At 41.0% G+C, this 27847-nt stretch overlaps 1 protein-coding gene across 2 annotated transcripts; it reads left to right on the top strand.

Moving 5' to 3' along the window:
* Positions 1-1983: 1983 nt before the first annotated feature.
* On the top strand, positions 1984-27576 carry CLK4 (CDC like kinase 4). Of its 2 annotated transcripts, XM_021690964.1 has the most exons (13): positions 1984-2068; positions 5569-5729; positions 10486-10708; positions 11828-11918; positions 12318-12384; positions 16048-16164; positions 16255-16421; positions 16618-16712; positions 17648-17777; positions 22307-22389; positions 26030-26109; positions 26743-26833; positions 26923-27576. In XM_021690964.1, exons 2-13 carry the CDS (start codon positions 5569-5571, stop codon positions 27061-27063), a joined length of 1446 nt encoding a protein of 481 aa, XP_021546639.1. In that variant the 5' UTR covers positions 1984-2068; the 3' UTR covers positions 27064-27576. The 2 variants fall into 2 exon arrangements, with proteins under 2 accessions (XP_021546639.1, XP_044773115.1); XM_044917180.1 differs by lacking the exons at positions 1984-2068; positions 5569-5729; positions 11828-11918 and having other exon boundaries at positions 10640-10708.
* The last annotated feature ends 271 nt before the right edge of the window (positions 27577-27847 follow it).

Raw genomic sequence — 27847 nt, 5'->3', positions numbered from 1 at the left:
CTCCTTCACTGGGCTGCCTTGTAATGTTGTATTGCTGTATGAGCAGAACTGTGCACGGTCTTGACCACATTCTCTCATATCCTCTTGAGACAAACGTTTCTCAGCAAAAAGAAAAAAAAAAACAAGTTTTCTTCGGTGCCAGCTTCAGTTTATGCCTGTATATACACAGTAAGCTGAGCCCCACTTTACCTTGCAGATGGCCCAGTCCACCCAGTTCGGCACTCTATCTGATAGATGTCCCTGATCCAGCATGGGTAATCAGTCGTAGAACCAGTAAATTTCATGTTTTGGGCAAAATTGGTTGGTGTATCTTGGTGGCTCCAGGCATAACAGTATGCTGTGGGTGCTTGTTTCAGGACTCATCTCTAACTGGTGCGTAGTCAAGAGCAGGGTAACGGCTGGGAACAGATCTAGTCTGGGACAGCATCTTAGAGATGGACCTGGAAGGATGGGCAAGATTTAGAGTTGTAGATACAGAAATGTTGGCGACTCCAGACAACAATAATATTGTCCGTTTCATTCTATAGCATAAAGAATTTTCAGTTCCAATTTTCCAGTTATCTTTCCAACTCCATTTCTTCGCTTCTTGAAGGGTGGCATGATCTCCGTGAGGATTTACGTATCTTCAACTTCACTTTTTGAAGTCCTGTGGTACAATCTCTATGACAATTCATCTTAAGTAGGGGGCACAAGTGTCTAAGGATATCAGATCACTAAATTACAGGGTCTTCCTTTCACCTAACGATATACAAGAGTTCAGGTGCTATTGAGTTTATGTCCATAACCATCCAACCCTTTCCTCCCAAATTTGATTTCTGGCTTTCCCTTTTATTCAGTGAGTCCTTGTCAGAATACAGAATCCTCTTGACCCCTTCAGTACTAAGGATACCTGACCCCTTCCCTGCATTTGGGACTGCCAGCTTTTCCTTCATTTAAGCCCTTCTCCCACCAGCTTTCTCTGACACCGTACTCTTGGTTCTCCTCTCCTTCTGATCGTTCCTTCTCAGGCTCTTTCCCTCCGTCCCTTAAAAGCGTTTCCTAGGGCTCAGACTGGTTCTCTTTTCTCTACACACTCACAGTGGAGAACTGTCTAGGGACTCTTAGAACTGCAAAATACTTTGAGATAAGCAAGCCCCTTAATAGATGCTCACTAGCTCTCAGATGTTACTCTGCCTCGGTTAAACGAAACCCACCCAGCAAGGACACAAAAATGGGAGCTTTGTTAGGGAAATTTTCCAGCTACCACCTGCCCAGGAAGCAGGCACCTTAACAGGAAGAACCCTGTGAGGAGTCTCAGCTGAAACTTGCTCCTTTTGTTTGTTGTGTTCTTCCGACGAGGAGCACAGGCCTCAAAAAGAGAAGCAACCCTGAGCTTGTTTTCTGAGACATCCTCTTTATTTATGCCCTTCCATTTTAGACTGCAAGCTCCCAGGCGAGCTGGACGACTCTCACCCTGATCACTGAACTGCCCGCAGCACCCGCCCCGGGCCGGGCACAGGGCAGGTTTGGGGGCTTAGCTGCGGCTTGTTGGCACTCTCTAGCGGTGACGTCCCGGAGAGGACCGAGGGGCGGCAGCCCAAGGGCCACAGTGTGGTCCAGCTGAGCGGGAGAGCAGGAAACGGGGCCACGGCTGGCTCTGCCGAGGGGCGCCGCACCCAGCTCCACCTGAAGGAACGGACACATGCCACACGGTCCGGAGAGAGCCCAGGCATTTCCTGCGGATTTCATCCAGACCCCGCCCCCACGAAAACAACCTTAAGGGTCCGGTCCACCACCCCGCCCCCAGGCCTCCGGGCGGGGCCTGCCTGGGCCGCGCAGCCGCAGTGTGGAGGGCCGGCCCGGCCCCGGTCTCCACAGAAGCCCCGCCCCTTACGCGCAGTGACGGGAGCGCGCGAGCCTCTGTCACGCAGGCGCGCTCGCGCGGCGTAGGTGGCGCTAGAGGCCGTCCCGGGGGTTGTCAGGAGACGGCGCTGCCGCCATTTTGTGGGGTGTTTGTCGCAGCGGCTGGAGAGGGAAGACGGCGGTTTGGCGACGTTTCCCGGCCGGAGGGCCTTTTGCTTTTGCGGAGGTGAGGTTTTGGGTGGACTGGGCTGGGCCGTTTCCAGTCTCTTAAGTCTTGAAGCCAGGTGTCGGAGAAATGACCCAGTTCGGGGCCTTGGCGATCGGGGTTTCTTCGGAGCACAGCCCCGCTGGTGGCCTTTGAACCCCGAGTTGCTCAGGTGCCCTGCTAGATTTGAAGTCCCGGGGCGGCGGGGCCGCGGTTCTGCCGCGGACTCGTCTCTGATGGTCTGGCCCTCGCGTCGGGGCTCCGGGAGCCCTGGCCCCTGCCGCCGGCGAGAGCGAGGACGTGTCGGGAAGACCCTTCGAGAGCTGCCCTGGGGGCTGCTGTAGTCGGAGGTCAAGTTCTCCTCCCGGTGCCTGGTCTCTGCCCCGTGGTAGCGTTCCGGGGTTTTCCAGTCAAAACCTCTGGACCTGGCTGCGAGGGCGCCGAAGGCCCTGGCCAGGTGCCCGGGGCGGGGCGGAGGGTGTGGGGACCGAGTGCGCGTCGGAGGAACTGCGACTCCGCCGGTCCGGGTGGTGGAACCGAGCCCGTGCTCGGGAGAGGGGGAACCGTGGAGGGCTTCGAGCCTGGTGCAGCGCCCTTCTCGCCCCCTGAAGCGGAGCGCACGGCTGCTGCGCTGATCTGCATTCCCGATGCTTGGGCATCAGGCTGTCCTTCGTTACTAGGTGGCCTTGCACGCTGACCCGCCCCGCTCTGTCTTGTTTTGTAGCTGTCCTGCTGTGATTGTGCTCCGTACACACGCTCCTCCAGGCTCCCGTTACCCATTAGGTGCAGTCCTTCTGGGCCATCTAATCATACCTTCAGCCTCTTCCGATGTTTTTTTAAAGTCATGTCCACAGGGGCGCCTGGGTGGCTCAGTCGTTAAGCGTCTGCCTTCGGCTCGGGTCATGATCCCAGGGTCCTGGGATCTAGCCCCGCATCGGGCTCCCTGCTTAGCGGGAAGCCTGCTTCTTCTCCCACTCCCCCTGCTTGTGTTCCTGCTTTCACTCTCTCTCTCTCTGTCAAATAAATAAATAAAATCTAAAAAATAAATAAATAAATAAAGTCATGTCCACAGCATGAAATTGGGTATGAAAGGGCAGTAAGAGAATCAGATTTCTAAGGCGGATCCGTTGTGTCCGATGTTTTCAGTGAAAGATATGCGGGGATTCTCCCATGTAAGACTGTTCATTGATTGAAGGTAGTGTAATAATTCTAAGTGGTTTTTTCTTTTGTGTGAATGTGAAGGACCTTTAACATGCAGGTCTGGGATTCTCTCTGCCTCCTGAGACAATATTTCTGAACATTAGTAGGGGGGAAAGTTCACGACAGCTGAATTAAATTCAAAGTGAACTTAACTAGAGAAATGAAAAAAAATCTTTGGCCTTCCCAGGGTGCTCGTTCTTATTTTAATGTTTTGAGTATTGATAATTTTGGTGATTTGAGTATTCTGCCTTGTTAGAGGTGAGCTGGTTTTGGCAGACTGACAGAAGGGGCAAAAACAAACAAACAAACAAAAAACACCCCACAAAGCTAAAGCAGATAGTTTTGCAAAAACTGCATTCATAATGGATAATCATGATGATAATCCTCAGTCATCAGGTGTTGTAATTTTGCTGGCTGTGATTTAAGAATGCTTAACCAAGCTATTTTAAAGAGTTACTACTGTGGTTAAAAGACAGGCGGGGTGATTAAAGGAAGGTTTGGAAGAATTCCACTAGAAATACAAATTTCTTTAGATGGCTTTTCTGTTGGCCTTGCCTCAAGTTAATTTGTAGTGTCATTCATTTCAGTTTCCCATTTTGAGGTGACTCTGTATCAAACTGGAATGCTCACTTAAATCATTCCCAATGAGAATCCTAACACATTTTAGAATTTTTGATTTACCTGACCAATGCCTTCTCTTCTCTTTTTAAGCAAAAGGCATGATACAAATATTTTCTTAGGGAGTACCTCCCAGGAGAATTGCAGCTGCCTCATTTCAAGTCTTTTAATGCATTTGAAATCATTTATTTAAATTTTTACTTGAATTTGTTACAAAGTCATTTGGGCAAGCTAAAGGCAGTAAACTAAGCTGAATTTGCTCCATTTTACCTTTTTTTCAGCTCTTGAGTTGCAAAACTCACCCTTTGAGCAGTTTGGATATCACTGTTAAAAACTTAACTGCTTTGTAAAAGAAGTAAGATGGGGAGCAGCAGATAGTGATTACATTGTTAGAGCACCTATCCCGAGCCTGGAAGGAACCTTTGCATTAGAGGTTGTAGAGGGAAGCAGGAAATCAGGGAATGGTCATTACCCTCATCTGATTTCACTGACCATGTGCATCCTTGTAGGTTGGTTTCTTCAGTCACCCCAGATCTACAACAATTATGTTTTCATTTTAAGACTAATTGCAAGATGATCTGAAAATAAACTTGTTGAATAGAGAAAATGAGTTTATTAAAAAAAAAATCTTTGTTTTGCTTTTCAGTTTCTCTGTTTGAATACTGTGTTTTACTCATGTCCTACTTTTTTCCCCAAAGCTTGGAGTCAATCTGAGATTAGAAAAGGGAACTCTCTTTAGTGGTTTTTTTTTTTTTAAAGAAGCTTCTTTACCTTTAAAACATCATCCCCTGTATTTAGTGTCCCTAAGTGTTTCCCTGATTCAGTTGCCTGTATTACAGAATTTTGCCAAAGCTGTATGACACTTAGGATATTTCTTTAAAATAGTTCATAAGGCCCCTGGGTGGCTCAGTTGGTTAAGCGTCTGCCTTCGGCTCAGGTCATGATCCCAGGGTCCTGGGATGGAATCCTGCATCGGGCTCCCCGCGCCTTGCTCTGTGGGGAGCCTGCTTCTCCCTCTCCCTCTGCCTGCCGGTCCCCCTGCCTGTGCTCTCTCTCTGTCAAATAAATAACAAAAATCTTAAAAAAAAAAACAACAAAATAGTCCATAAAAGTTAATGTTTTGTTTTAAAGAAATCATATTAATAACTTAATCAGGAGATCATTTACTATAAAAAGAAGGTAAGAGACACCTGGCTGGCTCAGTTGGTGGAGCATGTGACTCCTGATCTTGGGTTGTGAGTTTAAGCCCTGCGTTGGGTATGGGGATTACTTAAAAATAAAATCTTAAAAGTAATAAAAATGAATTAAAACCACTCAAATTATTAATTTCTAGCTGGATATTGTCTACTGGAGGTTCTAAGTCTAAATCCTAGCTCTTTGACTATGTTTACAATGGCAGTTAGCAAGGGTTAGTTGAAGATAAACACCAAACTTGAGCATTTCTTTAGAAGAATTGAAAGAAAGTGTATTATTAAGGTCTCACAGTGTCTTGCATCATTTGGTACTAGATCTGTATGCCATTTACAGTCATCTGACATACCATGGAATGGTGCCCCATGGCTTGGGAAATACCACCTACAAAGATGTTAGAACCTGTAGGAGCCCATGTGCTGAGTGTTTATATTTAAATGCTGTGTAGTATTTTATTTACTAAACATAGCCATCTATCGTCTCCACAGCTCACTTTTCCTTTCCATTAACAGATGCGGCATTCCAAAAGAACCCACTGCCCTGATTGGGATAGCAGAGAAAGCTGGGGCCATGAAAGCTACAGTGGAAGTCACAAACGGAAGAGGAGGTCCCACAGTAGTACGCAAGAGAACAGACATTGTAAAGCACATCACCAGTTTAAAGAATCTGATTGGTAAATTACTTTTGAATTAGTCACGTTTTAACACTAGGCGTTTTAATGATTTCTCATTAGCTTATGTAGCTTTATTCTGTCAGATTGTTTTATAATTCAGTCAGGAGATACTCAGAAAACGTTTGTTGGATTCCTGTTATAGGCTAAATTCCGTACAGGTGCTGAGACTACAGCTGTGACTAAAACAGTTCACACTCTTGTTGATGTCTGGCTGGGCCTGGTGGGAGACAGTTGAGTCCCAGCTGCCAGCAGTGTAGTCAGGGCGGTGAGACACAAAGAGTTTAGTCAGAGTGGTGACAGGATGTCTAGTGAGTGCCTTTAACTTGTATGTAGGAGGAGATGTGTATTTTGGGGTGCTCATTTAGGGTTCCACGAATGAGAGATGATGAGGGGGTAGGGAGAGTTAATCCAGATGAGAAAACCAGCATGTGCTACTTGGGAATGGTAAAGTGCATGGGGGGATTAGTCACTTACACTGTATTCTGTAGGTTATATTTGTGGATAAGGCCAGTGGAGGTGTGTAGGACTTTTAGAAGCTTGGTTATTGTAAGAACCAGTAATTTAGGAAAGGGCCTCAATAAAAATTGTTCAGTAGCACGTGTCCTGTTTAATTATACTCTTACTGTGTAAAATTTGGAGGTAATACATTTACATAGAATTAAAGGAATTTTAAAGTTCCTAAAGGATTAAAGAAAGGCTAGGTGAGTAGCATTTCTTTCGGTCTGTCTTCCATTAACTTCCCTTTCTCATTTGTTTTGTTGGTTCTGTGTTTTCTCCTTGTTTTGTACAGATGTTCCATTGAGACTATTTGCCAGATTGCTTTCTAAATTAGCCAGCTGGGGTTACTTTAAAAAAGAGTATGTAATTTTTTTCCTTCTCCATGCTAAAACAGACTTGTTCTGCGGAACAGTGAGCTTGTGGATAGTCACTGCAGACTAATCTTTCTTCATCACATACTGTCATATGGGGAAGAGGGAGGGTTTGCGCCAGGATGACAGTGACCTGAGCTAATTAATGCACTGTAGAAAAACGTCTGTTCCCTTCTATTAACAAATACAAAATGCCCTGTGAGGTTTAACATCATAGTACTAATAATCGGTAAGCTTGTTATTCATTGTATATGTAGGAAGGAAGGTTTGAGTGATGAATAGTTTTCTTGTTCACAGTTAACTACATAAACATGATACTGTGTCAGTCCAGTTAACCAGCCGGCCAGCAGCTGCTGCTTTGACAGTGGCACCAGGGGTGTCTTCTGGTAATTGCTCTCCATAATCTGGAATATTCTAATAGCCTTTTTTGAAGATTAAAAAACTTTACAATAGGGGTGCCTGGGTGGCTCATTCGGTTAAGCGTCTGCCTTCGGCTCTGGTCGTGGTCCCAGGGTCCTGGGATCGAGCCCCGCATCGGGCTCCCTGCTCGGCGGGGAACCTGCTTCTCCCTCTGCTGCTCCCCCTGCTTGTGCTCGCGCGCTCTCTCTCTCTCTCTGTCAAATAAATAAATAAATAAAACAAAACTTTACAGTAGTATTTTTTATAAAATTATTGAAAAGAGAACTGCAGTAAACTGTAAAGAAGGTAACCTTGGTAGGTTGCTAGTCCCCCATTATTTCTAACTATTCTTAAAAAATCGTTCTTTACGAGTCTTTGTTTCTATTTCCTGAAAATAGGTTCTAAGAAGGGACGTTTTTAAGTTAAAGGGTGTGAACTCTTATAAACCTCTTGCTACATATTCATGTTTTTTTCTAGAAAGTTTGTACCAGATTCTACAACATGTTCTTTCATGCTCTACCAGTCTTGACATTTTGAAATGCCAAGAATAGTGGTTTTAATTCGAATTTTTAAGGTTTTAGTGAGTTTGTCCAATACATATTTTTTCTCTTGCAGAGTATTTTACTGATTTAGAAGAGCTTTTACTGTATATCAGTTTTTTTTAACCTTTTTTCATACGTATTGCAAAGTGTCTTTCTGATTTGTCTTTTGGCAGTAGCCTGTGAATTGGTCTCCCTTGCTACAGGCTTAATTAGTTCTGTACAGTATATCAGGAAGACTGATGTGGCTGTAAACAGTGCTTTTATGTATTGTGGTAAAAGTTCTTAAGTGTCTTATGTAACCTAGAGTATCAAGTCTTAAACCAGTGATTCTCAAATTTGAGTGTGAACAGAATCTCCTCAGAGGTATGTGTAAAATGCATATTACCAGATGTAGATTCAGTCAGTCTGACCTGGGGCCCAGGGATCTTCATTTTTAATAATTCCATATTTTGATACTATTGATAAACAGACCACCCTTTGAGAAACGCTATCTTAAACTCTTCAGCCTGGCATGCAAGATTTGCATGATCTGTTCCCTGCTTATTTATTTGCCTCTGTTCGTTCCCCTATGTGGAAAATTGGTCTTGCTGTAATTGTCTACATACTGTTTCCTGGGTAATACGTAGACAGGCCATCTCCCAGAACACTGTTGTGATCTGTTAATGTGAGATGGTAATAATGCCATTCTTCTGCCCTGGCATTTCTTCTGCTTTCTACTGTATCGAAATCTTGACTTCCCTTTAAGATGCAACTCTGCTTTTTTCTGGAGTCTTCCCTGACCATTTTAAACAGTTTGAGCCCCCCCCCCCCCCCCCCCAATGATCCTAGCACTCATGCAACCTTTCAACATTTCCTGCATTGTTGAGTTTTGTTTTTATGTTCGTAATCTCAGATTGTTCATTTGTTGGCAAGGATTTTGCCTTATATCTATTTTTTTTTTTTATCTTCCACAGGACCTGTGTGGAAATAAAAACGAATGCCCGTAGCCTCATTATTCTTGGCTATTTTGAAGGACCACAGTGAAATATTCACTGGACATTCAGTGAATATTTTTAGAACTTAAATCAGTCTCTTCATCTTGTCCACTCTGTCCATACATAGCCTTTATAATTCTGTAGACTTTGTTTATATAACCTCTAAGTCTTGGTGGTTACAGATTGAAGAGGTCCCTCATCTTTCTAGTTTATCCTCATGGCTTTACTTCACCTCATGTTTGTTAGTCTGTAGATCGTTTATGGATTATCTGCAGCTCTAATTTTATGCACTATTCCAGCTAAAGATTATTAGTATTAGTTTTTTTCTGATAGGTTTTGGACTTTAATGGAAAGGATGCCCTACAGAATTACAAAGGATACCCTTAAGAGTGAGGTGATTTCTAGCCTGATGTAGATTTGTGGCTGACAGTTCGAAGCCAAGTGATCAGATCCCTGACCCAGACCCACATTCTTACCCTAATATCCTGAGTCGTTTCTCCAGTGGTTAGAACCTAAGATTAAACCTGGGGAAAGGGCGTAAAGGGGGTTCTGCATTTCCCTAGCCTGGATTTGATGCCAGCCCTGTTGAGTAGGAGCTTAGAGATGCTTTCCCTGTATCTCTGCCTACACCAGCCCACTGGGAAAAAGAACAACAGCATATTCTGGGCAAAGAATGAGGTTGGTGAGGGCAGCTAGTCAACATCTGTCACTCCATTGCTTGTCAGGATTCTTGTAGCTGATTTGTCTGACTGGGCAGGTGTCCCCTCTCTCCCTCAGTGCTCCATGTGCATCCCTCTTGAAGCTTCGCACTCTGTTGAAGAGGACACCATCCCAGGTAGAGAGGGGGACGGGAAACTGGGCCAATTGAATCTATGTCCTTTTCTTTCCATCAGATCTAGGCTACTTAACTTGGATCTGTTGACTTCCTGGGGTCCGGGACCTCTATGCAATTCCTTGCCGAGTTTTGTTTGTGCATTTGTGCATTTCTTAGGGGAGAGGGTCCATAGCTTTCATCAGATTTTTGAAGGGATCTGTAGATTCAGAAGTTAAGCACTATGGCACTAGATGGTAAGGTTTCCCATGTAGAATTTTTGAGTATTTTGCAAGTAGGAATGACAGGAAATCAGAACACAAAGGGAAATAGGGTGGTGCGGGTGGGTGTTTTGTAATCCTAGGCAAGCAATTACAAGATCCTTTTCTCATTTGTGGGGAATATATTTTAATGTCTTTGGCACATGAGGCAACCTTCAAAAGCTGTGTTGTCTATTTCTCAAAAAGGAAAACCAGGAAGCTGGGAATACGAAGAGGAGAGGAGATGGGATGGGTGATACGTGTAGTAGAATGGGCCCGTATGATAGGAGTTAGAATATGCTCTACAACCATGGCAAATCCTTTTCCTTCTTAGGGATCTTAATTTAGTGATGTGTAAAATGAAAGGGCTGGAATGCAATTAAGATTCCTTCTAGCTCCAGTATACCTTTCATGAAAGAATTCTGTGTGTGCCGGAGAGAACTAAAATTCTCTTACATTAAAAGAGAAAGGAATCCTGTTTGGCCTGCCTCTGATTGTGTGTGGCTCTGTGAGGAAAGCAGGCAAGCTTAGTTACAGATGCATGTATCCTAAGACTGATAAATTTCAGAAGAGCAGTTTTGTGAATTTTTGGTTTTAACTTTCTCTGAAAGGTAAAGGGACACTTAAGTAAACCCTGAACATAACATAATTGACTCAAGCTTTGTTCCTTGATGTGAGGTGTTTGATAGTCTATCTGATGGAGAGTGTGAACTCGCTTGTTGGTTAAAGCAAGATTATGTCTTAAGTTTATGAGATAAGTATAAATTCTAATCCATCAATTTGAGGTTTTTTCTTTTATTGAGTTAGCTGTTAAACCAGGAATTGCTGAGAGATTGTTCTGTTTGAGCCACACTGCTGCAGAACGAAGAGAATGATTTGAAATCCTTTACTGTGTTCACAGTCATTATTTAGAAGCAAGGTCCTTGAATGAGAGAGATTATCGGGACCGGAGATACGTTGATGAATACAGAAATGACTACTGTGAAGGCTATGTTCCTAGACATTATCACAGAGACGTTGAAAGCGGTTATCGAGTCCACTGCAGTAAATCTTCGGTCCGAAGCAGGAGAAGCAGTCCTAAAAGGAAGCGTAATAGACACTGTTCAAGTCATCAGTCACGTTCGGTATGATTGATTTTGTTTTTATCTTGGGTGGATGCTTATTTGTGTGTAAAAGCTCTTAAGGAGCCAGTAAGTTTGAAAAAGTTTATGTATACATATATTATTTGGATATATTATAATTGTTTATATTACTTGAGTCCTTAAACATCCAGATTCTCATAGCTAATCTGTATTTATTAGGTAGCCTTCATTTGCCCACGTTTACTCATTTTCTGCAGTCCAGATCATGAGTTCTTGACTTTAATATTAAAAATATTTTTAAGTTTTGTAATATAATTTTATGAAAAGATGAAGCACCCATCTTTTCTTTCATCTTAAACTTTTTTTTTTTTTTTTTTAACACACTTTAAAAGAAGCCCTTTTCCTGATAGTTGGAAACAAATCTAGAATGTTGCACTGGTGGATACTTAATTGTTGACAGTCTCTACCTAGGGAAGTCCCAGAGCACAGTGCGTCATTGTCCGTAGCTAGTTCCATCAAAATTCTGAAATGGGTGCTGAATGGAAAATGCATTAGCCAAAAGCGTGCCTTTTTTTACACTCAGACATCTTCACCTGTTTAATCAGTAAACTTTGAATAAATTGTTTTCTTCCCCAAGTTTTCTTCAGTAGAACTAGCTTTGATTAGATTGAACACTGAAATTAACTAGCTTTTATTTCCCCTTTTACTTTAATAATGTATACTTTAAAATATTGCTAAATAAGCAATTTCAACTAGTCTTGACATTTTAAAACCTTTTCCTGACAAACTAGACATTTCAGTTCACAGCATATGCTATTTTATAGCAAGAGATTAGTAGATCATGACATTGCATTCTTTAAATTTCAGACTTCAATTAAATCAGTATTTTAAAGAGACAATTGTGTTGTTTTTTTCTATTGCCACTTTAAGTATCTTATCTGAAAATCTGTTCCTTGCCATGTTTTTCTTCTGTAACATAAACTGTGCCCTGTGAATTTCTGGGGACTGAATTTGAAATTGCTCCTGCCAACTGTTCGTGGCCTGGTGCTTATCTGAATGCCTGAATATCTCCCCGCTGAATGAATTGCGTATTCTGCCCTGAATTCACTCTGATATATTGATTGGCTGGACGATCTTGGTGCTGCCCACTTGCCGTTCCAGAAGAGCCACCGAAGGAAAAGATCCAGGAGTATAGAGGATGATGAGGAGGGTCACCTGATCTGTCAAAGTGGAGACGTTCTAAGAGCAAGATGTATAGAATATTTTTCAACACTTTTTTAACTTTGCAGACAGAATAATCTTTTTAAGAATAGTTTGTCAGCGGGGGGCTAAAGAACTCTTCATTGCTTTTTTGTTTTGTTTTTTTGTGGGTTTGTTTGTTGTTCTTTTGTATTTCTTCTTTTCTATAGAATTTAAATATTTCTACTCTAAAGTTCCAAAATAATCAATGGAATTTGAGATTAGAGCAAGAAAGATAGCTCTATCTAATTGTTTTTGTAGCAGCTGAAAATAAAATAATTTGAGTGCTGGAACCTTAGTTATGCTTTGGTAGAGATCATTTGAAAATATTCCACACTTAAGTATTCATTGTTTGAATAACTAGATAATTGGTACTCAGGTACTTACTCCTCTTTCTCCTCCCTTACTTTAGATGAAATCGTGGACACTTTGGGTGAAGGGGCCTTTGGCAAAGTTGTAGAGTGCATTGATCATGGCATGTAAGTTTTTTTTCTTTTTTGAACATTCTGATATTTCTTGGGGGGAAGGATCCATCATTTAGATGAAATGGTGTTTTAAGTAGGAGCCACGTGTTTTCCTGGGTGGTGTAAATATCCAAAATTTCTTGAACTGTGTCTGGTTATTTACCAAGAATGTGGATTTTGATCAAGAATGCTGACAAATTCAGGGGTGCCTGGCTGGCTCAGTCGGTGGAGCGTGCAACTCTTGATCTTTGGGTTGTGAATTTGAGCCCCAGGGCAGGTGTAGAGATTACTTAAAAATAAAATGTTAAAAAAAGAAACCTGACAAATTCCATCAGTTGGTGTTTGTTGAAATTAAAGTGGGTCTTCAAAAGAAGGGGTTTCCTAGAATTTAGGCCTTGACCCTTATGTGAGATTTAGAGTGCTTTGCTTTAGTTTTGAATAGCAGAGACAATAAAGCTTGTCTAATCTCGGTCAAAAACATGTATTCTCGATCTGAAGATTGCACAGTGGAAGAAATGGCCTAGCAAAAAGCAGTCTGCCCTGGAGTGTTGTTAAGGGAGTGGAAGGGAACATCTTCCATTTAAAAGGTTTTGGAACCTTTTAGGGGCTCCTGGGTGGCTCAGTTGGTTAAGCATCTGCCTTTGGCTCAGGTTGATGATCTCATGGTCCTGGGATCAAGTCCCCATTAGGGAGGCTCAGTGGGGAGTCTGCTTGCCCTCTGCCCCTCCCCCACTCATGCGTATGACCTTCGCCCCCCCCCATAAATTAAAAAAAAATCTTAAAAAAATATATAAGATTTTGGAACCTTCCAGCTTTATTTTGGAATGATTCATAATTACAACTGGAAGTCTGCTATTAAGTACTAGATAGTATTAGAAGAATTACATTTTATCACAGTTGTGCTCTGTGTCATGCAGATCCTATACATTGTTTCTTCAGACTTGATGAAATCAAAGTTTGTATGGCAAAGAAACAAAAACAGAACAAAAACCTTTATTCCCAAATTTGTGTATTAGAGTTAGCTTCTTAAGTATAAAGAAATTCTATTATTTAAAGTCTGCAGAATAAAGTCCAGATTCTTTAATGAGTTATATGAAACCCTTTGTGATTTGGTGCTCTGTGTCTCATTTTAACATTTTCCTCCAGGATCTCTGTTCTGTAAATTGCAAACTTTTTTGTAAATGAACCTCTTTAAAACAGTTTAGTTCAACTGCACATCTCTAAATTGATATCTAAAATTTTTCATCATAAAATAGTTGGGAAGGATGTGATTTTCACCTTATATAACTATATATATATATATATTTTTTTTTTTTTTTTAAAGATTTTATTTATTTATTTGAGAGAGAGAGAATGAAAGAGAGAGCATGAGAGGGAGGAGGGTCAGAGGGAGAAGCAGGCTCCCTGCTGAGCAGGGAGCCCGATGCGGGACTCGATCCCGGGACTCCAGGATCATGACCTGAGCCGAAGGCAGTCGCTTAACCAACTGAGCCACCCAGGCGCCCTAAACAATATATTTTTAAACTTCTCTCTTTAAATATATTTGAGGGAATGTAAATACTGTAGCAACTTAATAAACCTAATGTTATCCATGAATCAACTCTTCTTGAATGCTTAAACATGTTTTATTCTTGGTTATTTTCATTCCATTTTCCATAAAGTATATTATTCTAAGTATCTTATTATCACCCTGTCTTTTTCTGTAACAAAAATGTGAATGTTAAGTGAAATTTTGAAGTATATTGAAATACTTTCAGACTTCTAGAAAAGTTTCTAGAATAGCTGAAAAATCCTATATATCCTTTTCCCAGATTTTCCACGTGTTAGCATTTTACATTTTCTTTATCATTCTCTATATACACACGTGTGTTATATTTTCAAATTTTGCCAGCTCAGATCTTACTCAGACTTCACCAGTTGTCCTGTTAATATCCTTTAAAATTTCTTGAGATTCCAAAGTGATTATTTGAGATATTCCAATTAATGGTATTCAGTTGATCGAGTACAATTCTATTGCAAATTTTGATACTTATTGGACCTGCGTATAAAAGTTAATTGGAAATGTGTCTTTTATTGGGTTGGTTTGGACTTTTAAAAAAGGAGTACACATATTCATAAACATACTTCAAGTGCTTAACTTTAGAGGCTTCCTTTTTTTTTAGATGACATGTAACGTGTAAGTTGAAAGTGTACAATTCTTCACTGTAATATAATTACTCTAGTGGTTTTAGCTAACGGTTTTATTTTTCATTTGTAGAGCTAATGAGCACTGAGAAAACTTGGTCATACAGTAGATGAGACTAGAAGGAGTTTTGTCACAGTAGTTTCATAGCGACTCTTTGAAGAAGTCTTGAGATACATGCCAAGCGTCATAGGGAGATTATCATCAAAATAAGTTTTTAATGATTTATGAGCTCACAATTTCACTGGGGCTTTGTTGAAAACAGTGAATTGGAAACCACCAGACTTGGAAAAAAGGTTTGCTATCCAGCCACTAGAAAGCTTGGTTTGCCTCAACGATTTTTTTTAAGGCTAATTTATTTTGAGAGAGCGTGAGGGAAGGGGCAGAGGGAGAGAGAGAATCTCAAGCAGACTCTCGGCGCTGAGCACCGAGCGGGACGTGGGGCTCGCTCTCATGACCCTGAGATCATGACCTGAGCAGAAATCATGAGTTGGCTGCTGAATGGACTCTGCCACCCAGGCGCCCCCTAGGGCACACATATCTTAATATACTAGTTAGGGGTGTATGAAGTTTTCTTATGTAAAGTGGAAGGACCACAGTAAAAAAGAAAAGGAGGCTCGAATGCTGGTTCGTCTTTAGGAAGATCAGATTTAGAAAAGAAGACAAAAAGAATTTGAAGATTTAGAAATCCATTTCCTTCTAGATCATTCGTGGCTTGATACTTTCTAGGAAGTATTACAGATACCCAGATACCCCAGTCTAAAGCTTGTGCCCTACTCTAGCTGTTTTACCTACTTGCATCAGTGAATGTGCTAAACATTTTCTTGGCTTCATGACCTACTGGTGGCGTCTCCTTTGTTTGAACATGTTCACTTTTCCTCCCAAATCTTACAGACTGGTAGCTGTTTTTCAGGGCTCAGTCATGTGTCACCTCTTCTCTGAATAAGTTTGAGCTTCCCTGCCCCCCTAATTGTTAAGCTCTCCCATCTCTTTGCTGTGTAGTAGCTCATACGAAGCACTTCTAACCTTGTAAGTTGTTCATGTCTCTGTTTTTTTCCATTAGACCGTGAGGAACGGAGGGACAAACCTTGTCTTCTTCACTAACACCTGTGTGCCCTCTGGCATAGGGTGGTCTGTCCCGGTGAATGAGCATATGCTTTCAGCAGTAGCATGTTGTATTTGAGGTTTTATTTTTATCTTTTTTTTTTTTTTTTTTTAACTTTTGTTTAAAATCTAGGTAAATTGTAAAGTTCTGGAAACATTAATATTTGTGAGTATTAAGGGAATTAATCGTTCTATAGAAAGTGTGTTTTGTCAGAATGTTTTGAAAAGATGTTATATGGAATCTGATAAAAGATGCCCTGAAAAGTCTTTTTAGACTTACTTTAGAAAAATAACAAGAGTAATTAATACTCAGTAAGATTATGCTTTAGAGGACACATGTATTCAGCCTTCTCCTGTACATAAACCTTTTTCATCTTAATTTTGTTTTTAAGGGATGGCATACATGTAGCAGTGAAAATTGTAAAAAATGTAGGTCGATACCGTGAAGCAGCTCGTTCAGAAATCCAAGTATTGGAGCATTTAAATAGTACTGATCCCAATAGTGTCTTGTAAGTATAAACTTGAACTGTGCTCCATCGTGTTGCCTAAAATAAGCAGAATTCTGTGAACTGACTTGTTTTTATTTTGATCTGTTTTAGCCGATGTGTCCAGATGCTAGAATGGTTTGATCATCATGGTCATGTTTGTATTGTGTTTGAACTACTGGGACTTAGTACCTATGATTTCATTAAAGAAAATAGCTTTCTACCATTTCAAATTGACCACATCAGGCAGATGGCGTATCAGATCTGCCAGTCTATAAATTGTAAGTATACTTGATAAATTTTAAACACCAGAAAATTAAAAGTGTTCGTTATACAAGCAACATGTCAAAACATTGTTACTAAAAGTACACGTTAGGTAAAGATGAAACTCCCGTACCCACTGCTAATCCTCACTGTCCCCCAATACAGATGAAATAATGTAAAGGAAACTAATAATGCCTTTTTGTTCTCTTGTAGTTTTGCATCATAATAAATTAACCCATACAGATCTGAAGCCTGAAAATATTTTATTTGTGAAGTCTGACTATGTAGTCAAATATAATTCTAAAATGGTAAGTTACAGACTTAATTTTGGTGGTGGTTTTTTTTTTTTTTTTTTTTAATTACCAACCACTTTATAGAACTCTTGAACATGTTCGCGTTTTTTCATCACGGAATTTTCCAAGTAGTCAATAAGTCTATGCCTCAGCTGCATATAGCAACACTGATCTCTCTTTTTTTCTTTTTTTTTTTTTATTCTTATGTTAATCCCCATACATTACATCATTAGTTTTAGATGAAGTGTTCCATGATTCATTGTTTGTGCATAACACCCAGTGCTCCATGCAGAATGTGCCCTCCTCAATACCCACCACCAGGCTAACCCATCCTCCCACCCCCCTCCCCTCTAGAACCCTCAGTTTGTTTTTCAGAGTCCATCGTCTCTCATGGTTCGTCTACCCCTCCAATTTCCCCCGCTTCATTCTTCCCCTCCCGCTACCTTCTTCTTCTTCGTTTTTTTTTTTTTTCTTAACATATATTGCATTATTTGTTTCAGGGGTACAGATCTGAGATTCAACAGTCTTGCACAATTCACAGCGCTTACCAGAGCACATACCCTCCCCAGTGTCTATCACCCAGTCACCCCATCCTTCCCACCCCACCCCCCACTCCAGCAACCCTCAGTTTGTTTCCTGAGATTAAGAATTCCTCATATCAGTGAGATCATATGATACATGTCTTTCTCTGTTTGACTTATTTCACTCAACATAATTTGGTGGTGGTTTTTAAAATTAATTTAGCTTGGTGATCTTGGATGAGGAATTTTCACTTCTGAGGCTGGTTATATCCTGATATTTAACCTAAAAAGGATAATCCTTCTTTACTTTTCTCATGGAGTTATGTTGAACATCAGAAAGATAATTCATGTGCAGCAAGCCTTTTGAAGTGCTATAAAGTATTTCATTTCTTTACTGATCTTTGTGTTGACTCAACTGTATTTTTCTAGAAACGTGATGAACGCACACTGAAAAACACAGATATCAAAGTTGTTGACTTTGGAAGTGCAACGTACGATGATGAACATCATAGTACTTTGGTATCTACACGGCATTACAGAGCTCCAGAGGTCATTCTGGGTCAGTAGACACCACCCTTCCTGATACTGTAATTAAAAAAGAGATTTTTTTCCTCCACATCTTTTATTAGGGGATGGGGGGGCTGGATATGATTTTCTTAGCAGTGTACAGAAAATGTTACCTGTCTTAAGAAAAACTGTCTGGACATGGCTAAAAATAACTTTTCCTGAATGGGAAAAATGTGATACCATCTGTAAAGACATTTCACATGTTTTTGTTTTTAGTTTTTATTTTATTTATGTATGCTTGTATGCTTGCTCCATGCCCAGCGTGGAGCCCAGTGCAGGGCTTGAACTCACATACCTGAGATCAAGACCTGAATTGAAATCGAGAGACAGACGCTTAACTGACTGAGCCACCCAGGCGCCCCCAAGTGGTTATTTTTTTAAACAAGTTAACTTTGCGAGATCATAAAAGGGCAGGTTCTGTTGACAAAGTCTGTCACAGCAATGTGAAGTGATGGGGCTACCCATTTTCACGTCACAAAAGCATGGTGCTGTAGAAATGCTAAAGGTCTGGTTGGCAGACATCTAGGTAAAGAGCAGATGGAGGTCAAGAAGAAGGAGGGGGGCCAGTCTAAAAGGAGAGCTTCTTCGAGAAGAAAATGAGAGAAAGATTAAAGAAGAAAATGACTTAAGGTACAGAGTTTTGAAATAAGAGGGAATTCAGTAAGGGAGTGTGTGTCTTATGCCTCAAAAATGTCCGAGAGGGCGCCTGGGTGGCTCAGATGGTTAAGCGTCTGCCTTCGGCTCAGGTCATGATCCCAGGGTCCTGGGATCGAGTCCCGCATCGGGCTCCCTGCTCAGCAGGGAGCCTGCTTCTCCCTCTGCCTCTCTCTGTCTGTCTCTTGTGAATAAATAAAATCTTTAAAAAAAAAAAAAAAAATGTCCGAAAGACCAGATCTTGTAATCAAGTGGGGAAGTGTCAGGAGGTTGGGGGTTCGGAGACAGTGGAAGGAAGTTCAGATCCAGGTGCTCTTTGTAGATGGTTACATGGAATAAGCTTATTAGCCAAAAGTATGGTCCAACTGAGGTTGAGTAGTAGACCATTTTAATAGAGTCAGTTTCTCCTTTTCACCTTTTTTTGCGCAACAGGAGTTGGTAGTTCAGAATAAGATTAGAAAAACATGATTTTTACCTAGAGTTGGGGGATTGGTAAAGGCATAAGGAAATTGAGAATATTAGGCAGTGCTGACCAATAGAACTTTCCATGTTTCCATGGAAACTTTCGTTGTATATCTGCAGTGTCCAATATGGTGGCCGTTCACCACATGTGGACTACTGTGTACTTGCAGTGTTGGTAGTGTGACTGAGACACTGAATTTTAAGTTTTATATTAATTTAAATGTTGGATAGCCTCATGTGGCCGGTGGCCACCGTGCTGGAAAGTAAGGTTTCGAGCTTGTCTTTGAAATGGATGATAATAGGATTCCTGCTTAGTGTGGTCTGAAAGGAGCTGTTGTGTTGCAGTAGTTTAGAAAGTGTATTCATGGTTGAGGACTAAAGGCTTCAATGAGGGCAAAAGAAAGGGGTATGGAAAGAGTCTGTGGACAGAGAAGTATTTTCGGGTCTTAAAAAGACATAACTTCCTGTGTTGTCAATTTTAAGATGCAGATTTCCCCGGGGCGCCTGGGTGGCTCAGTTGTTAGGCGTCTGCCTTCGGCTCAGGGCATGATCCCAGGGTCCTGGGATCAAGCCCCGCATCGGGCTCCCTGCTCGGCAGGAAGCCTGCTTCTCCCTCTCCCACTCCCCCTGCTTGTGTTCCCTCTCTCACTGTGTCTCTCTCTGTCAAGTGAATAAATAAAATCTTTAAAAAAAAAATGCAGATTTCCCCCCATATTTTAACATGAGGAACACAACACAGAATAACTGGCATTTTTTTCTTTGTTATTGGTACATAAAATAGTCCTGTGTCTTACTGTTAATGGCCTCCCTAGATTGGGTAAAGTACAGTAATTCTTAGTAATGACAGTAACACAGTTCCAAGTATGGCCAGACTAGATAGTTGATGTAAATCCAGACTTGGGGTTATTGCCCTTGAGGAAAAGAAATTAGGAGATTGGGAGATTAGTAGGGTCCTTTGTGTTTTTGTGAAGTATTAATCCTGAGGATTAAGGCAGAATTAGGTTGAAGAGGAAGATGAAGTCAGGGGTGCCATTGAGGAGGGCAGTTGGTCTCCTGTCTTGCGTGCTGGTAGTAAACAGATGAAGCTGAGAGAGGTAGGTAGAAGTGAACGGTGGGGAATCCCAGAGAGTCCGAGTCGGTGCCCAAGAGAATGGGATGGTTTATAGAAAGGTGTGTGGCAGGTTATGCTCACCTGGGAAAAAAGCTGCTTTGGGAGATGGGAGTGGCTGGAGAAGAAAACATTAATTTTGGGTCCAAGACCTATCATTTGCAGATTTTTTTATGCGTCACCATAGGTAGACTCTGTGCTCAGTTATCCATTTGTTCAAATGATAGGCACTGGGAGGATTAACCAAAGTGACTAAATTAAAAAAAATAAGTAAATAAAATGACTAAATCACAGTCAAGTTTTTCGAATGTGTTTTTCATTACTGAAAGTAATTGAAATGTCTTTTAAAGTAGGTTTTATTTATATATTATTGTTTTATTAACTATTTGATCTTTAAAAGATGAAAACATCTATATGGTTTACTCTTTTTCTCCTTTCCAATTAAGTACAGGCTTAAGAAGACTAGGTATTTTATTCTTTCCTGAACAGTACTGCCATTGAGAATTGTGAAGGGGAAAGTATATGTGATACCACGTACAGACAGCCTGAAAAGTACATATATAAGTAGAATAAGTAGATCCCTGTGAACTTTAAATGGCTCTGTAATTTTGCTTATAATGAAACTGCTTACAATACCATTATAATCCTTAATGTAATTTATGTAAAACTATATTTGTTTATTTTATTTTTTTTTTATTTTTTTAAAGATTTTATTTATTTGATGGAGAGAGACACAGCAAGAGAGGGAACACAAGCAGGGGGAGTGGGAGAGGGAGAAGCAGGCTTCCCTCGGAGCAGGGAGCCCGATGCGGGGCTCGATCCCAGGACCCTGGGATCATGCCCTGAGCCGAAGGCAGACGCTTAACGACTGAGCCACCCAGGCGCCCAAACTATAGTATTTTTTTTTTAATGCAAGAAGTAAACTCAGGCTTTACGCTGATAATAATTGATAAGTGGTTAGTAATTACATTTTGAGGATGATTGTCAACCTGTATTTGCTATAAAAATATAAATTTTCCTGGAATAACCATGAACTGGGTGTAACCATGCTCCCCATTGCATGCAGTTCAGAGACTATGGAGTATTTGTACAAATTGGTAGTTACATGTGGGAAATATTTGCTAGTCCCTCTCTTATTTTACATAAAGTGCCCCCATCCCCAGATTAAAGCACTGACTTGTTGTAAGGATATGGAGAATTATGAGAACATACTGAGTAACATTTTATATAAAACTAAAGATGTAAACCCTGAGTTTACTGTCCTGTTCTCCCAAATGGGCGAGGTGAAAAGAACACCCATATGGGGAAGACTGTAGTGGCAATTAAAAATTGTTGCATGTACAAGTGTGTGTTTGTGAATGCTGGAGAGGTTGTGGAGACAGGGGAACCTCTGACACTGGTGGTGGGAATGCAAGCTCGTCCAGCCACTCTGGAAAACAGTGTGGAGGTGCCTCAGAAATTAAAAAATAGAGCTACCCTATGACCCAGCAATTGCACTCCTGGGTATTTACCCCAAAGACCCAGATGTAGTGAAAAGAAGGGCCATATGCACCCCAATGTTCATAGCAGCGATGTCCGCAATAGCCAAACTGTGGAAAGAGCCGAGATGCCCTTCAACAGATGAATGGATAAAGAAGATGTGGTCCATATGTACAATGGAATATTACTCAGCCATCAGAAAGGATGAATACCCAACTTTTACATCAACATGGCTGGGACTGGAGGAGATTATGCTAAGTGAAATAAGTCAAGCAGAGAAAGTCAATTATCATATGGTTTCACTTATTTGTGGAACATAAGGAATAGCATGGAGGACATTAGGAGAAGGAAGGGAAAAATGAAGGGGGGGGAATTCAGAGGGAGAGATGAACCATGAGAGACTGTGGACTCTGAGAAACAAACAGGGTTTTAGAGGGGAGGGGGGATTGGTTAGCCCGATGACGGGTATTAAGGAGGGCACGTACTGCATGTAGCACTGGGTGTCATACGAAAACAATGGATCGTGGATCACCACATCAAAAACCAATGATGTATTGTGTGGTGACTAACATAAAAAAAAAAAAAAAAATGTGTATTTAGGGCGCCTGGGTGGCTCAGTCTGTTAAGCATCTGCCTTCGGCTCAGGTCGTGATCCCAGAGTCCTGGGATCGAGCCCCGCGTCGGGCTCCCTGCTCAGTGGGGAGTCTGCTTTTCCCTCTCCCTCTCCTCACTTGTGCTTTCTTTCTTATTTTCTTTCTCTCTCTCAAATTAATTAAAAACAAACAAAAAAACCAAGTTGTGTGTTTTTGTTTTTACAGCTTTAGGTTGGTCCCAGCCTTGTGATGTTTGGAGCATAGGTTGCATTCTTATTGAATATTATCTTGGTTTCACAGTCTTTCAGGTATGTATTTAGTAAATACCATTTCATAATTTTTTTTCAGTATTAAAGACATGTGAAAATTTTGGCCTCCATATTGACAAGTTGCTGTAGTGTTGTTCTTCTTAAGGTTAAAACTTACATATGGAAAATGGTCATCCTTCTCTAAAACTGGAATTGGGTGAACTACTTTTGGTGAATGGTCATAGTCCATTTTGCATGTGATTGGAGTTTTTAACACACAGTTCATATTGTGTTCCCATTTTTTTGTTGAGCTCTTGCATAAGTTTATATTAGTGTTAACTGTGGCCAGTTTTAACTCCGTTCTGGTTATGTTGACAGCACGGCCTTGAACAAGTCACTTATTCCTTTTTATAAAACAATTCAGGAACAATAAGTGGTATTTTATGCTTATATATTAAGCATCTGTGACCCCCTAGGCACATTTCAAGGCTCTTACGTGTATAAAGATGAAAAGACAACATCTCTGTCCTCAAGGAATTCGTGCAAAAGAGATGTGGAAGAGCTTACAATACAATGTGGTGTATTTGCTATCATGGAACAATGTAGAAAGTGTAATGGGAACCCAGGAAAGATGGACAGTTACATTCCTCTGACAAGGCACCACTGTGGAAGTGTAGGAGTTTAGACCAGTGCTAGAAGGAAGATGAGGGGTTTGTCAGAAAACTAGAGAGAGTGGCAGCCAGCTCAGGAAGAAGAAATTGTACCCATTAACGTATAGAGGCATAAAAGAACATACTCTAGGGCGCCTGGGTGGCTCAGTTGGTTAAGCGACTGCCTTCGGCTCAGGTCATGATCCTGGAGTCCCGGGATCGAGTTCCGCATCGGGCTCCTTGCTCAGCGAGGAGTCTGCTTCTCCCTCTGACCCTCCCCACCTCATGCTTTCTTTCTCTCTCAAATAAATAAATAAAATCTTTAAAAAAAAAAAAAAAAAAAAGGGGGCGCCTGGGTGGCTCAGACGTTAGGCGTCTGCCTTCAGCTCAGGTCATGGTCCCGGGGTCCTGGGATCGAGCCCCACATCGGGCTCCCTGCTCAGCGGGAAGCCTGCTTCTCCCTCTCCCACTCCCCCTGCTTGTGTTCCTGCTCTTCCTGTCTCTCTCTCTGTCAAATAAATAAAAAAAAAAAAAAAAACATACTCTAGTCGGGGAACTGTAAACAGTGCTGTCAGAATATCTCGCATAAATGGGGAAATGATGCAGGGACTGACTAATGGACTTGTTTGGATAGAAAGGAACTTGTTTCCTAGAAGTTAGTGTTTTCCGGAATGTAGGTTAACCCACTGTGGAAATGATTTTGTAAGTTTGTCATTCTGGCCTTTATTTAGAGATTATTCCTCCAGGTTTTTTGTTTTTGGTACTAAATTGTGCCTTTTATGGAATGATGATAATAGTTGTTGGTAGTTGGTTTTTAAAATTAAAGTCCTTACTTGGCAGAACAAAGTAGGAAACCTTATTTAAGTCTCTACTTTCTTCCCTTATAGTTCTACTTACATCTGAAATCTAACCATCTTCTAAAAGGTTTAGGTTGTGCGAGCATTGGAGAACTTGAAGTAGGGCTGTGATGTGCTCAAAGTGTCGTGATCTCTTTTGAGGAGGGTGGGGGTGCAAGTTTGGCACATTCTGGCTCCTACTGTTGAGGGTGACTTGCTTTCGGGGGCGATGCAGGGTGCGGGGGTGGGGGAGTGTGAGGAGTTCAGAGTCACTTGGGTGCTGGCTCTTGTAGAATGTGTTTTCTGCTTGTGGGGCCCGTCACCAGCTGTCTCCTGTTGCTAATCCACAGAGATCCTCTTAAAAGTACCCTGAGTTTATAGACAAGTTTGATATCTAGAACCATGGTGACCAGTCAGTTCCTGGAGGTGGTATATCTGGTTTGTGGCGGTAAGCTGAGGGCCAGGAAAAGTTGAGCAGAGTGATGTCTTCTTCCTTCTGACACCTGTAATAAGTTGCTTCCCATGATTTGTGATTGGAAATCACTCTGAGGTCTTAAGTGCAGATTATTAACACTGTTTGAGACATGTTTTCTGTTTTAAGTTCCACCCTCCAAAATACTCTTCAACTAAGGAATTTTTTTAAAATGTGGAGCTAGCTTTTAGCTGCACCTACTGCGAGAAGGAAGACCATTAGCAGTCAGACAGTTGACATTCCAGAAAATGTCCACATCACTCCGAAGGGATGCACTATTGTAAAGAGCCCCAGAGGAACCCTGCAAAGGGACTTCAGTCACATCAGTGTAGAACTCCGTCTCCTTGGAAAGAAGGAGAAGATTCCAGGTTGACAAATGATGGGGAAATAGTGTGAACCTTAGCCAGTTCTTTTCTGTCTGTAGTCCTGTACAGAACATGAGCAAGGGTGTTAGACTGGGCTTCCATTACAAGATGAGGTGTGTGTATGCTCATTTCCCCATCAACGTTGTTACTTAGGAGAATGGTTTTCTTGTTGAAATCTGACATTTCTTGGGTGAAAAATATGCCTGCAGGGTTTGGATGAGGCCAGGTGTTGATTGTTCAGTATCTCTCAAGCCCAGAAAGATGAGTTAATTCTTGAAGGAAATGACACTGAACTTGTATCAAATTGAGCTGCTTTGATTCAGCAAGCCACAACAGTTAAAAACAAGGATATCAGAAAATACAGAGGTGGTATCTATGATTCGGAAAAAGGAACAGTTCAGCAGGCTGATGAGTAAGATCTAAGTTGTCAAGCTACAGAAACAGCAAGATGCCGGATGATCTTTCAGACTCACTTGTGGTATTTTAAAAACATAAAGATAGAAATGGAGCTAGTATTACCTCCTCCTATCATGAATTAGGGACTTCACATGTTGGAAGCGAGGTGCTAGGAACAGTAGTTGATAGATTTTAAAAGGCATTGCACACAGCCTCTGCTCTTCACACTTGAGAGTTGGCAAATGATGTTCTGCCTGATGACTTCCTAAAAAAGAATGTGACAGAGACCATTTGTGGCCAGGTAGGCCTAAAATGTTTACTGTTTGGACCTTCACAAAAGTTAGCCGCCAGCCTCTGATCAGGGAGCTCACTATCTCAGCTGTAAGTGTGCGGGTCTCTCCCCTACTTGGGCCAGAGCTCTGCTCCTGTGTGACTTACGAGTTTTTACTTAGATCCACAACTCACCTTTGCTCATTTATGAGCTAGTATCTCAGCTTCTTGGACATGCACGTTCCCACATACGGAGCTCAGGATTGTTTTGAGAATTACTGGCCCTGTATTTTTATTGCCTGGGAATAGTAGATGTCAACATGTTGCTATTCACTGGTGAATGGAGGCCAGTTTGGGGTCAGCAGCTGAATAAGTTAGGAGACCATTTTTCTGGTACTTTTCCCTAGTCATTCTTTAACAAATGGTGCAAGAAATGAGAATAAATAAGGAAAATGTTCATTTTCGCATTAAAGTCCATGTCTTCTGCTATACAGAACCTTACTGTTGGATTTCAGAAAGACTTCAATTTTACTGGTTTGCACGGAGAATACAGCTCACTCAGTATTGTTCCGTCTTTGAAGTAGAGTGTAGTATCAGCCATGCAGCTGTCTAATCTAGCCCTTTGTTGTCAGTGCTGTTTTCTGGTATTTTCCTTTATTGTGCTTGTAGCACAAGGGAAAGTGCTAAATTCGTTTTTCTTATGTATTTTAGACTCATGATAGTAAAGAGCACCTGGCAATGATGGAACGAATATTAGGACCCATACCGGCACACATGATTCAGAAAACAAGGTACGTGCAAGGCCCTGTATTCAAACTACAGAAAACCCAACTTCGTTGTTACTGCTTGTCCCAAGGACTTCGATTTAGATTTTTTTTTCATGAAGTCAAATTTTTAAAAAGTAATGCAGTATTTACCTTGTGATTTAGTAAACAAAGGTATGGTGTTTTTACACTCAGATTAACTTTTGCGTAAATGTTTTCCTAACTTGATAAAAACATAATACAGAGAGTAGTAATAAGAGCTTGATTTTGGAGTCCTGTCGATCTGTTTGTATTCCATACCACTGCTAGCTAGATGTCTGCCTTTGGACAAGATACTAGAGTGGTTTGGAAACAAAGCTTCACCACCCCATCCCAGATCTAGTGCAATCTGAACTCATGGGACTGGGTCCAGAGGCTGACACTGTTCCATGCATGGTATTTACGAGCCACTCAGGCGGGCCACTAAAACCTCAGAGCGTGCAAGAGTGAGGGAGATGTAACCTAAAGTACCTGATACGTAACTGCTGAGATGTGAAAACATTGTATGCATGTGTGTGTGTGTCTGCAGAGCTGCCCATGCTTCCATTTGGTCCAGTGGGGGTAGGGTAAACGTGTGGCTCTTCTGTTGTTTTTACCGACCCAGACTTCTTTTTCTTGTAGAAAGCGCAAGTATTTCCACCATAACCAGCTAGACTGGGATGAACACAGTTCCGCCGGCCGATATGTCAGGAGACGCTGCAAACCATTAAAGGTAAAAGAGAAAAGATCCGAGGTGGTTAAAAAAAATGTTTTTAAAAGTTATTTTTAAATTGTTTTTTAAACAGACATTTTTTCCCCCAGGAATTTATGCTTTGTCATGATGAAGAACATGAGAAACTGTTTGACCTGGTACGAAGAATGTTAGAATACGACCCAGTGAAAAGAATCACCTTGGATGAAGCCTTGCAGCATCCTTTCTTTGACTTATTAAACAAGAAATGAAATGGAAATCAGTGGTCTTACTATATACTTCTCTAGAAGAGATTACTTAAGACTGTGTCAGTCAACTCTAAACATTCTAATATTTTTGTAAACATTAAATTATTTTGTACAGTTAAATGTAAATATTGTATGTTTTGTATCAATAGCATAATTACCTTGTTAAGCAAGTATGGTCTTGATAATGAACTATAAAAGTTAAAGTTAATTTTCCTTTTTGAGATTAATTACCATTTTTAAAGATCTTTGGAATATTCTTTGTGTCCAGTGATAAATGTGATTGATCTTGTCTTTTGTACATGGAGGTCAGCTCTTTGAAGTGATTTTTTTTGAGTAAAAGAAAATCTTGACTACCTTATTCTTAATGAATATTCTTTATATACCTCAAATTCAAAACTTTTCATAACTTTATAAAGTTTTTTCTGTAATTGTTGAACAGGTTAATAAGTATTAACTCCCAATAGTAGACAGGTATTGGAAACCAGAACCCACAGGAAAATGTTTACTGTTGGAATTCCATTAAATTTTAAGAACTGTGTTCTGTCTCGGTGGCACTAAGTAGCGTTTGTAGCAGGCGTCCAGTTTGTCCCTTGTAACAGGTTGTTTAATAAAACCACATGCACACTTTATTTAAGATTGAGTCTAACTGGCAAGTCACAAACAGAACTAGGAATTCTGATGCCTGAGGGTTTAATTTTTAATTTCACACCGAGGAGTTTTGAAATCCTGGAACATCAGTTTCCACATCACAGGAAGGAAGGAAGTACTTCAGTCGCAACCTCTGAGA

The sequence above is a fragment of the Neomonachus schauinslandi genome, chromosome 7 (assembly GCF_002201575.2).
Source record: "Neomonachus schauinslandi chromosome 7, ASM220157v2, whole genome shotgun sequence".
Classification (NCBI taxonomy): domain Eukaryota; kingdom Metazoa; phylum Chordata; class Mammalia; order Carnivora; family Phocidae; genus Neomonachus; species Neomonachus schauinslandi.
The sequence above is the reverse complement of the archived record's forward strand: the minus strand, read 5'-3'. Positions and strand labels throughout refer to the sequence as shown.